The sequence below is a fragment of the Heterodontus francisci genome, chromosome 16, assembly GCF_036365525.1.
Source record: "Heterodontus francisci isolate sHetFra1 chromosome 16, sHetFra1.hap1, whole genome shotgun sequence".
NCBI lineage: Eukaryota > Metazoa > Chordata > Chondrichthyes > Heterodontiformes > Heterodontidae > Heterodontus > Heterodontus francisci.
This window is the reverse complement of record NC_090386.1, coordinates 58,460,673-58,473,651: the sequence shown is the minus strand read 5'-3', so window position 1 is coordinate 58,473,651 and position 12,979 is coordinate 58,460,673. Positions and strand designations below refer to the sequence as shown.

General features: G+C 43.6%; 1 protein-coding gene across 4 annotated transcripts in view; it reads left to right on the top strand.

Annotated features, from left to right (window-relative positions):
• helz2a (helicase with zinc finger 2a) overlaps positions 1-12,979 on the top strand; it is a 163,866-nt gene that overhangs the window by 118,772 nt on the left and 32,115 nt on the right. For all 4 annotated transcript variants that reach the window (XM_068048217.1, XM_068048215.1, XM_068048216.1 and 1 more), the window contains exon 16: positions 7,452-7,586. In XM_068048217.1, coding sequence (XP_067904318.1) covers positions 7,452-7,586 — 135 coding nt within the window. The remainder of the gene's footprint in view (positions 1-7,451; positions 7,587-12,979) is intronic.

The following is a 12,979-nucleotide window of genomic DNA, read 5'->3' as shown; positions in this document are numbered from 1 at the left end:
TTTAATTTCTCTCACCTGGTGTCTTCTTTAGCTTGGAGAATGAAATGGTCTGCAGTACAGAATTCCTTTACGGACCCATGTCAATATTGCCTTCGTGAACCAGGACTGGGCTTTCCAGGTTTTCTCTCTCTGAGGGGAATTTTTTAAAGAAATAACTAAAGTATAGATAGGGGACTGTCTTTGGATTTAGTTAATTACTTTAAAAATTCAATTAGGTTCATTGGACAAGACCTCCCCTTTGCAAATCCATGTTGGCTCTCAATAATCAGCTTAAATGTTTTCACACACTTTCCCTTTATTCTTTTTTTTCCCCCAATCAATATTGGGTAATTGAAATAGCTCTTTTTTTAACATTTACCTGAAATTTCCCTGTACATTTGTTCCTCTATCTCCTTCTCACTGTTTGGGGGTTTATAGTAAACAGTCAGCAATGTACCAGCCCCTTAATTCTAACCAAATAGATATAGTCTTTGAACCCTCAAATATATCATCCCTGTGTAGAACTGTATTATTATCCTTGATCAATACTGCCATCTCCCCTATCCTTCTCTATATCTCCAGGATACACTGTAGCCAGAAATCTTTATTTATTTATTTAGAGACACAGCACTGAAACAGGCCATTTGGCCCACCGAGTCTGTGCCGACCAACAACCACCCATTTCTACTTATCCTCCATTAACCCCAAATTCTCTACCACATCCCCACCGTTCTCCTACCACCTACCTACACTAGGGGCAATTTACAATGGCCAATTTACCTATCAACTTACAAGTCTTTGGAGGTGGGAGGCACCCGGCGGAAACCCACGCAGACACAGGGAGAATTTGCAAACTTCGCACAGGCAGTACCCAGAATCGAACCTGGGTCACTGGAGCTGTGAGGCTGCGGTGCTAACCACTGCGCCACTGTGCCGCCAAATCTTAGTTCCCATTCCTGCCCATGTTTAAGCCAGATCTCTGTTATAGACCCTATATCATAACCCCATAACTTGTGCCTGTAACTTGTCAAACAAATTTTTTTTTGTAACATTACTTGCTTTAACATACATGCATTCCAACACCATACTAGTCGACTTGGCTTTCTTCCATCTAATTTCTGTGCTTTCTGCACTATTCTTTGTACTGTTGCTGTTTGTCCCTATTTTTCTTTGCTTCTTGTCTCTCCTTTCTGCTGCTGCGTCCTGATGCCCCTCCCCCAGCTAAGGTAGTTTAAACCCTCCCCACAGCGTTAGTTAAACTCCATGCTTGGATATTGGCTCCAGCCCTGTTCAGCTGCACCCTGTCCGGCTTGTACAGGTTTCCCTCCTGCCCCAGAATTTTTTTTTATTCATTCATGGGATGTGGGTGTCACTGGCCAGGCCATTATTTATTGCCCATCCCTAATTGCCCTTGAGAAGGTGGTGGTGAGTTGCCTTCTTGAACCGCTGCAGTCCATGTTGAGTAAGTACATCTACAGCGATCGTGAAGGAACAGCAATATAGTTTCAAGTCAGGATGGTGTGTGGCTTGGAGGGGATCTTGCAGGTGGTGTTCCCATGCATGGCTGCCCTTGCCCTTCTAGGTGGTAGAGGTCGTGGGTTTGGAAGGTGCTGACTAAGGAGCCTTGGTGCATTGTTACTGTGCATCTTGTAGATGGTATACACTGCTGCCACTGTGCGTCGGTGGTGGAAGGAGTGAATGTTTGTGGATGGGGTGCCAATCAAGTGGGCTGCTTTGTCCTGGATGGTGTTGAGCTTCTTGATTGTTGTTGGAGCTGCACCCATCCACACAAGTGGAGAACATTCCATCACACTCCTGACTTGTGCCTTGTAGATGGTGGACAGGCTTTGGGGAGTCAGGAGGTGAATTACTCACTGCAGGATTCCTAGCCTCTGACCTGCTTTTGCAGCCACGGTATTTATATGGCTACTCCAGATCAGTTTCTGGTTAATGGTATCCCCCAGGATGTTGATAGTGGGGGATTCAATGATGGTAATGCTATTGAATGTCAAGGGGAGATGGTTAGATTCTTTCTTGTTGGAGATGGTCATCGCCTGGCACTTTTGTGGTGCGAATTTTACTTGCCACTTCTCAACCCAAGCCTGGATATTGCCCAAGTCTTGCTGCATTGCTGTACGGATTGCTTCAGTGTCTGAGGAGTTGCGAATGGTGCTGAACATTGTGTAATCATTAGCGAACATTCCCACTTCTGACCTTATGATTGAAGGAAGGTCATTGATGAAGCAGCTGAAGATGGTTGGGCCTAGGACACTACCCTGAGGACCTCCTTCAGTGATGTCCTGGAGCTGAGATGATTGACTTCCAACAACCACAACCATCGTCCTTTGTGCTAGGTATGACTCCAATCAGCAGAGTATTTTCCCCCTGATTCCCATAGACTTCAGTTTTGCTAGGGCTCCTTGATGCCATACTTAGTCAGGTGCTGCTTTGATGTCAAGGGAAGTCACTCTCACCTCACCTCTGGTCAAAATGCCTCAGGAATCTGAAGCCCTCCCTCCTGCACACCACTTTTCCGGCCATGCATCCACTTGCACTGTTTCATTACTCACCAGCTTGTGACTGGGAGTAATCTAGAGATTAGTACCTTTGAGATCCTGTTCTTTAACCTTTTTCCTGGCTCCTGAGTTTCTGCCTAAAAACCTCAACTCTATCCCTACCTATGAACTGGTTTCAACATGGACCATGACTTTGGCTCTTCCCCTTCACATTGCAGAATATCCTGCACTCATTCAGTGAGCTTGGCACCAGGGAGGCAGCACACCATTCAGGACTCACATCTAGAGTTGCAGAACTGACGATCCGCTGTCTATCAAATCCCCTATAACAACTGTCTTTCTACATTTGCTTGTTCCCCCCTCCTGCACCTCCCCCCACTCCATGCAAGCACATTTCTCATGGTTTTGCTTCAGAGTGCAATCCCCCGAAGTGTCAACACCTTCTCTGGTATGTCGCACTGAATGCCAAACTGCCAGGAGATTCCTGCACTGTCTGCCTGTTCTTCTTAGTCTGCCTGATGGTCATCAATGCCCTCCCCTTTGGAACTGTCTTTAGCTGTATGGTGACCACTTCCTGAAATGGCTATCCACAAAACTCTCGGCACTTTAGTGACGCTAGCCACCCCTCAAGCTCAGAAAATTTGAGTTTGATCTCAAGCAGTCCGTGACACTTCCAGCACATGTAGTTTACTAGGACACACAAAGTGTTCTGGAGTTCCCCCATAGTATAGGATGTGTATGTGGCCAACAGCTGTCCTGCCGTATTAGCTAACAGTTATTTCATACTTTTTTTTTAATCTTTAAGGCTATTTAACTGTTAGGTAGGACTAAAACTATAACCACTAAAAAAAACCCACACACCCATAAAAAAAACTAATTGCTAAAAACACTAACCAACAAGCAAAATGCTTACACTAACAACCAAAAACATTAACCATAAACTAAATACTGGTTCATAACTTACCTCCACTGCTCCATACTCTCTGTTTGTTGTAACTGCTGCTATAGTTCTCCTGATAGACTCTGCAATTCTTCATTTACTTCCTTTAAAATCCAGGAGTGAAATTTATCTGGTCCTAGGGATTTGTTGTCTTTAGTGCCATTATTTTTTCTAATGCTGTTTTCTTACCTATGGTAACTTTAGTGACTTTCAGTCCATGATTCATCATTTATTTCCCTGGAAGATCAGGTGTACTGCTAGAGTTTACGATAAATGATAGAGTGACTGAACACCAAGAACATTTCCAGCTGATCAGAGAGCCAGCATGGATTTGTAAAGAGTAGGTCATGCCTGACAAACCTGATTAAATTTTTTGAGGAGACGACTAAAGTAGTGGTCAGGGGAAATGCCTATGGATGTTATTTATATGGACCCCCAGCAGACATTTGAAAAAGTTCTTCATTAGACTGTTTGTCAAAGTTGAAGCTCATGGAATCAAGGGCAAATTATTGACCTAGTTAGGAAATTGACTGAGTGGCAGGACACAGAGAGTAGAGGTAATGAGAAGGTACTCTAATTGGCAGGATGTGACTAGTAGTGTCCCACAGGGATCTATTTTGGGCCTCAAATATTCACTGTATTTATTAATGACTTAGATGATGGGACAGAGAGCCACATATCCAAGTTTGCTGATGACACAAAGATAAGCAGTATGGCGAGCAGTGTAGATGGAAGCATAAAATTACAAAGATATATTCATAGATGAAGTGATTGAGCAAAACTGTGGCAAATGAATGCCAATACAGGCAACTGTGTGGTCATCCACTTTGGGTTTAAATAGGATAGATCAGAATACTTCCTAAATGGTGAAAAGCAAGAAGCAGTGAAGGTTCAAAGAGACTTGGCAGTCCATTTACGTGGATCATTAAATTGTCATGGAAAGGCATAGAAAATAATAAAAGGCTAATGGAATACTGGTCCTTATATCTAGATGACTAGAATACATGGGGTTAGAGTCATGCTACAGCTGTACAAAGCCCTGGTTATATTACACCTGGAGCACTGTGTTCCATTCTGGGCACCACATCTTCGGAAGCCACGGAGGAAGTACAGTGTAGATTTACCAGAATGATACCTGGGGCTGAATTTTATAAGCCCGCGATGTCAGGGGTCATGGTTGGGGCCCGAAATATCCTTCTGGGAGAGGCCTGCCATGGGCCTCGTGCTGGGAAGGCCCCGCCCCACTTTACAGGCAGTGACGAGGCCTCATGGTGGCCTCCTGCCTCATGGTGACGGAGACTTTATTTTAATATGTTAATTACATTAAAATGACTGCATAAGCATCTACCTTAACCCGATGGCCTTCCCACACTGATATTATGACCGATGGCCAGTAGTCCCGTGCCTTCGGATGTCCATTTGGAGATCTGAGGCATGACACTGGTGGGGAGTGGGGAAGAGTGAAATTTTCAGGGTGTGGGGGGGGGGCAGCAGAGAAAACTGTTTCTATTGGCTGAAGGGATGGTGGCAAGGGGTTGAAGGGCAAAGGTAATGAAGTTTGGGGGGGGAGTTCATGATGGGAACAAAATTTCTTTAGTGGGGAAATGACAATAACTGAAGTCTATGGTCATTGGGGGGTTGGGAGGGGGCCTTCGATCTTTTATTAAATTTATAAATTTCCATGTCACATCCATTTCACTTTAAAAATTAAAATACCAGTAAGGGCTTGAAGCCCTTTAAAAATGGCACGGGCGCTTGCGCGTTGGTGCCAGATGCCATTACCAGGGATGAAGTGCCCGTCCCCTCTACGTCATCGGGGGCGGGCAGTCTGCCTCCTCCATGTTAATGAGCTGCCGCGCGAAATATCACGGTGGCTCTGTGGGACACTTCTCGCGTGTCTCCGCGCACTTTTTGAAGCTCACTGCCGGGACCGGCGGCGAGCTAATAACATTCAGCCCCTGGACTCCAAGGGTTAAATTTCAACGAGTGATTACACAAACTAGGGTTGCATTCCCTGGAATTTAGAAGGTTAAGGCATCATTTGATCAAAGCTTTTAAGATATTAAATGGAGCAGATAGGGTAGATGGAGACAAATATTTTCCATTGGTTGGGAAATCTAGGACTACAGAACAGAGCATAAAAATGAGAGCCTTGCCTTTCAGGAAACACTTTTACATATAAATGGTGGTAGAAGTTTGGAATTCTCTCCTGCAAATGGCAGTTGATGTTGCATCGTTTGTTAATTTTAATTCTGAGATGAATAGATTTCTGTTAACCAAAGGTATTTAAAGATATAGGGCAAAGGTATATGGAGTTAGGTCGCAGAATGAGCCATGGTCTCATTGAATGGTGGATAGGCTTGAGGGCTAAATGGCCTCCTCTTGTACTGATGTTTTGATTCCTATATTTATATGTAGTTTCCTCTTCCTCTACAGTGAAGACTGATACAAAGTTAATATTGAACAAGTCTGCTATTTTCCTTTGCAATATTACCCCCATCTTTTTTTAAAAATTTACATAGCATTACCCTTGACTACCCTTTTCCTTCTAATATAATTGTGTCATGCTAGGCCCCCACCTGCCAAGAATGAGGCGCGTTAATGTTGATTTGAAATTGTTACTGGAGTGAAGAAAGGACTTGTTAAACACATCAGCCGTGGCTGGAAAAGACATTGGCATATTAATAGACAGTGCTTGGAAGGACAAAGGACCATTCCCTGACACATTCAACCCACAATGGACCTTGATCACCAGGTATTGTGTGTAAGAGGAGCATTCCAGAGACTGCTAAGGTGATACAATCCAAGACGTGGTCAGACCAGTTAGTCACATGACTAACCTGCTTAGCGGCCTGGGTTTTTCTGAATTGTACAAACAGTTTGAACTCAGAAAGACTGTTTGCTCCTGGACTGAGAAGATCTCTCCTGTCTGCTCCCATCTGTTTCTCACATGCCTCTGAATCCACTGAAGACACACAAACCCCGAGAGAAAAGTCTCCTACAGTGAATAAGGTTTAAGAAGAATACTGGGCCCCAACGAAAAGCAATATCTACCTACAAGCAAGAACTCTACAGTGAGCTCGAAGAACTGTAACAAAAACTCTTCAGATATTGCCTCAAACGTTTCCACCTTATTTCTTCTGCCCTTTTCCGTCTCTATTTGCATGTGTGTATCGCGTATGCATGCTAGCATGGGCGTGTCGTGTATCCGTAGGCGTCAACCAAATTAGAGTTTAAGTTTAATAAATTTCAATCTTTCTTCTTTAAATTTAAGAAAGCCTGTTTGTGCTGGTTTCTTTGCCTTATAATTGGAAAGGATTCACAAAAGAGGAGCTAAAAACACGATGTGTTTAAAATTAAACCCTATTACGGTAAGACTAGGTAAAGCCTGAGAGGGGCCCCTAGACACCTTTCTCACCTGGTCGTAACAATTATAAAAATGAGATTAGAAGAAAAAGGGTAGTCAATTGTAAACATTTTGTGTTAATCTTGATATCCTTTGCAATTTTCATGAAGGGATCCAGTGAAGTGATTGGGTTCACAGTCTATTCTTAAAGGTACTAGATTAGGTTAGTTTCGGCTTCTGCAAATTAGTGAATTTTATGCTAAAATAGTATACGATTTATTTTCGTTTATTCAGAAAACACATGTTCAAATTCAGGTGGTTGTATTTTTATGTAAATTACAGGTGAAGAAGAGGAATAATTCTTATTTTTAAAATCTTCATTATGGGCAGAAGTCCTGCCTTGCAATTAATTGAGTGTTCGGGAGAGTTGGTTTTACAAAGTCTAGGACTTCCTGATAATCAGACATGTGGAATAGATTTTTGTGTTTCTGTGCCTGGGTGTATTGGAGCATTGGGTAGCAGTGCATAAAAGAAAATCAGGCAGGAAGGATTGCACGCCTGTAATGCCTATGAAATAAGCTACATTGACTATGGAGAAATCAAAGTCTACTTGAGTTTGATTTCTCTAATTTGGTCCTGTTTGTGTATAAAACAATGCTTTTCCCTTCAGATTGTTCTTCTGGGAGACCACATGCAGCTGCGTCCCATTATAAGCAATGAGTTCTGCAGGCGTCTTGGCATGGAGAGATCACTATTTGAGCGCTATGTTCAACAAGCACTGATGCTTGATGTGCAGTATCGGATGGTAAGTATTAGTTGCCCAGATACTGGTAGTGTTGAAGATGGTAATTATTTAATATTGAATATAATTATTCCTTAATAAAAAAAGGAGCATTAATGAAAAAATTAAAATATTGGGGGTAATTTAAACATTTATCATTGAGAGAAAGACAGATGATAGCAAACTGGCAATTCATTTTGCAACTTGTTTGATTTCTTTTCCACAATGGAAAAGTTGCCTGGAAGACTTACTTGCTTCATTCCTACTGTTGTCAATTTTAACTTGTTCTTCTGAGAAGGCAGTAAGGTCACATGCCTGAAAACAGCAGGGTCCTTTTCAGGATGTGGCTGTTGCTATCAAGGCCAGAATTAATTGCACACCCCTCCCCCCCACCCACCAGCCCTCAGTTGCCCTGAGTAGGTGGTGGTCGGTCTTCTTGAATCACTGAAGTACCTGTGGTGAAGGTGCTTCCACGATGTTGTTAGGCTGGGAGTTCCAGGATTTTGGCCCAGGAATGATGAAGGAACAGCGAACTTTGTTAAATTCAAGATGGTGTGTGACTTGGAGGTGAAGGTGTTCCCACTTACATGCTGCACTAGTTCTTCAGGATGGTGGAGGTCACAGGTGAGGGAGGTGCTGCCAAAGCAGTCTTGCCTATTTGCTGCGGTGCATCCTGTTGGTAGTACACACTGCAGAAATGGTGCGCAGGTGCCTGATGGGTGGATGTTTAGCCTAATAGATGTGGTGGTGATCAAGTTGACTACTTGGTCCTGGATGGTGTCAAAGGGCCTAATTTTAACTCTGTATAAGTCAATGGATTTTGAGTGAGTTAAAATCAGACCCAAACAATCTGGTATGCTGGTAGTATTAGGGAATAAAACCCTATGCCCACAATAGCACAGCCAGATAGAGTAAAGCCCTCAATTCTAATATAAATATATGCATGTGGAATGCATATTAGAACATTAGATTAATATCCTGAGGACTTTACTCAATTATTAATTGATCTCCTATATCATTCCAAATGGGAAGTCAAACTAAGTACAGTATTCAGATCTTGTAGGGTTAGAGGGCCAGAGGATAATTGAACCAAAGTGTGTAAGAGGCAGATGGGAAGAGGAGGAGCGAGGATAGATGGGGGAATAGTAGGCAGAAAAGGGGATGGAAAAGGAAGGGGCAAGAGAGATAGGAGAGGGAAAGAAGGGGAGGAAGAGAGAGAGTGGAGTGTAGGAGGAGTGGAGAAAGAGAGAAAGATAGATGATGGGGAGCAAAGGAGATGGAGTTTGGGTGTGTGTGAAAACTGCTGTCAGTTGGCGCAGAGTGGGGCAGCTAAAAACACACTCTGTGGGCTGAATTTTATGATCCCGCCACTGGAAGAGGCAGTGGGTGGGCAAAGTGGCAGCTGTCTCGCTTATGATGTCAGCGGCTGTGCCGCTGCGATTACGCGGTCAGCATAATGGCAGCAGCCGTCGCCCCGATCACATGGGAGGGCAGCAAAGGAGATGCTGTTCACGGCGTCATCTGATGTTGGAGCAGGTGCCAGCGCCATCTTTAAAAGCCTGCTAGCCCTGCATTTACTCTCTCCTTGCATACAAGCCCCTTGCAGAGCTTCCCCTGATCACATACAATCCTCTTGCAGAGATCACCCCATTCACACACAAGCCCTTGGACACTCAGCACAGTGGCAATGGCTGCTGTAAACCCAACTTCCACTGTGCTACTCTGGTTGTGTTACCTTCCCTTTTGCGGCACCAAGGACTTTTGCTTCAGTGGCACCAGTTTTTCAAAGTCGCGAAACTGACTGCCTCATGCCAAGTGCAAAATTGAGAGCTTCATTTGATTGCAGTGAATTAGATTCAAATTTATTTAAAGCAGCATTTCAAACATTTAAATGATAATGCCATCATGTTGGGCTGCCCGTACCACCACGGTACTTCCCTGCCTCTGAGAAAGTTTGCCACACTGTGGTACAGCGCCGAGTTTTGTGGCAGACAGCTCTACGGAGATCCTCTGCCTGAACCATGCCACCGAACCCGCCTCTAACAAGAGAACAAAATTCAGTCCTGTGTGTGCATGAGGGAAGCCAGCAACAATTTGACAGTGAGTGGCAACCAATTTAATCATGGATTGGTGGGGAGAATAGAAATTTCCCACACGGCATAGTATCAAGGGGTCCAGGGATGCAGTTCAGCCATTCAGTATAGGACAAGCAAGCATAAATCTGATCACTAAAATAGGATAGCAGGTCAAGAAACAGCCGTGACAGGGGTTGGGTGGTTCAGGTGACAGGATTTCAAATTGGGAGAGTTGTAGGGTGTGAAACAGGACTCTGTAATGTCTGTTTTTTGGGCTCTACAAGGCCTCTTAAGCTGCAAATATGTGCTTGTGACATGCGTGCACACTAACGTCAGGAAGTACGCTGGATGCCATCTTCGTAATGGGATTAGCTTGCTGCACCTAATGACCACCAGTAGCATGCATAGTAGGCAGATCATGATGTCAATCAGCGGCAATGCTGATTTGGTACCAGTGCTGCTATTTTGGAGCTCCTTACTCCAGCCTTTACCCTCTCTTAACCTTGTACAGTTGAACACAATGTTAAACGACATGAAGGATCCCTTCATCAGTGTTATTTAAAGGGTTTATTAACTCCTTGCAGGTTGGTTGTTGGGTTGTTTCTTCTGGCTGTTGCTGCATTTCTATGCATTTTGGGTGCTTTTCCATACTTGTTTGAAGTTTCAGTAGTCCACAGGGAGTGGGCTGGCTGGTGCTGAAGTTTTTCTTGCTGACTTAAAGGCTCCTGGAGCTTCTAGACATTGAGGTGGCCTAGTAGGACTTACTTTTGGTATTGACAATGACTGGGAGAATAAGCAGAGGCCATACAAAACTGGACACGTTGCTAGAAGAGGGAGGAGGAGGGGAAAAAATACTCTCAGCAGTGGCACTTCCCATAACGGCCAGCACTGTCTCTCCATGGGGTGGGGGAGGGGTTAAAACATGCTGGCATGCATCTCACATTGCTGTTAATTCCTGCTGCCTCCTATTGTGCATGACCTTCTCTTGCAAGAATGAGGGAAGTGTGTCAATGTGTGTCATGCAATATGTTTGGGTGATAGGACTGTTATTGAATACCTGCTAGTGTGTGCAAACTGTGAGATGTGGGTGTGAGGCTTGCAACAGTGTTAAGTATGTGAGGGTAAGATAAAGCACATGAAGATAAATATAAGGAAAATACTGCGGATGCTGGAAATCTGAAATAAAAACAAGAAATGTTGGAATCACTCAGCAGGTCTGGCAGCATCTGTGGAAAGAGAAGCAGAGTTAACGTTTCGGGTCAGTGACCCTTCTGCTGAGTGGTTCCAGCATTTCTTGTTTTTATTTCAGATTTCCAGCATCCGCAGTATTTTGCTTTTAAGATAGATATAAGTCCTGATTGATAGAAATTGTTGATAAGTTAATGATGGGGGTGTAGTGAATGGAGCAGTGAATCAGGATAGTGCTGCAGCTGGTAAAATAGGGTATCCGAAGATGCACTCCTCACCTTGACAACTTATGTGCGATCATTAAACTTCTTGCGACATTGCATTCAGGTCCTTGAGGCTACACTCCTGGCATTGACCTCTGTCACTATCTCTTCCCACTGCCCTCTAAGCATGTGACTGGAGACCCTCTACTTACCCACACCCTCCACCGAGAGTACTGGACATCTCTCCTTTCCATCTCTTCCACTAAGATCTCCAATGCAGTGCCCAAAAACCTCGGCGTACACGCTCAGCCATTGTTGATTTTTTTTCTTTTCAGGACAATATTCAGAATGATCTCAGCACCACTGTTGTAGGGCTCCCCTGTGGCAGGGAAGCTGAACTCCACGTTACCCTGTCAATGATTTGGCTTGGCAATCCAGTTGGATATAATGAGGTTTTATGGTAACATTAGCAGAATCAATCATACACACAGTATTCAAACCACACTTAACAGATTCAAGATTGATATTACACTGACTTAGCTTCTGGACAGCAGTGCAGTGTGAAAGGTCCTGTTCAAAAATCTGCTTTGTTTTGTTTTTGTTGTGCTCTTTCATTAATACCCCTTTCCTTTTGTCACTGTGGTGCATGAATCAGCTGAAGCTGAAGCACATTGGCTCCACTCTGCCAAGTTTCAACCAGTCATTCTCTTACAGAAACCACGATGTCCTTGTTTGCCTGGAATTAGATGTGACTTCCCTCTAATCAACTATCAATGCATGCAATTGATAAGTTGATAACAGTTGATGAAATTAAGGCCATCAAAGGCTACTAACTGTTAATGAGGTATTGTACACATTCTGATGAACTCCACTCTCTCCTGGTTCAACCATCTGACAGTTAACAAGGTTATCTAACACAACCAGTAGCCCTTTAAGAGGTGCAGGCTAATTTTAAGTGGTGCTCAGCACTCATGCTATTGGGCCCCCTGCTGATGTGTGCAGCCAATAAACAGCATGGGGAGCACAGGCTGCAGGCCGAAATTATGAAAATGAGCAAGTTGGTTTCCTTCCTGCATTACATTCAATGGATGCAGGTTAATTGTGCATCCCAACCCTATGTCCATTTTCAGTCGTTATTTAACCCCCATAGAATTCTGTTTCAAACCTGTTGCATACCTATATTGTGGTACCAAAGGTTGCTGAGCCACCTGACACAGCAGAAATACAGGCACACTTGAATCAGCAACAGTAGTAGAGTGGAAGCTAAAGCAAAATACTGCAGATGCTGGAAATAAAAACAGAAAATGCTGGACAGGCAGTATTTGTGGATCGAAAAGCAGAGTAAACATTCCAGGTTGATACCTTTCATCAGAATTGGAAAAAGTTAAAGATGTCTTTAAGCAAGTATAGAGCCAGGGAAAGTGGCGGGGGTTGGGATGTGGGGAAGGAAAGGACAAAAGTCTGTGATGGGGTGGAAGATAGGAGAGATTAAATGGCAAAAGGGATGATAGTGCATGGAAAAATGGATAGTAATGGATCAACGTAAAGAGATGGTTCTTGAGGGGCATAAATGACAGCAACTGAACCATTACTAACACCGGCTGCCCAAAAACAAATGGGAGCAGTGGTTATGATTGTGTATAGAGTAGAAGGTGCTTTTTGGGAAGGTGATTTTCTATACTGTAAAATATCTGCCACAACATCACCTACAGCTAACAGGTAGTGCCTGGAATTCTACAATCCACCCAGTAATTTTAATATATAATAGATGTTGGCGGTTCAGGGAAAATTCTCGACTTGAAAAATTGGTCCATGGTTATTTTTCTCAGAGATAATGTTCCTCCTATTGAGAATTGTAATGAAAAAAATCAGGGTGAGTACAAAACAGGTAATTACGAACAGGAGGAATTTTGTAAAGGGCAATTTGTATATGGTGTGTCTGAAGAAGTAG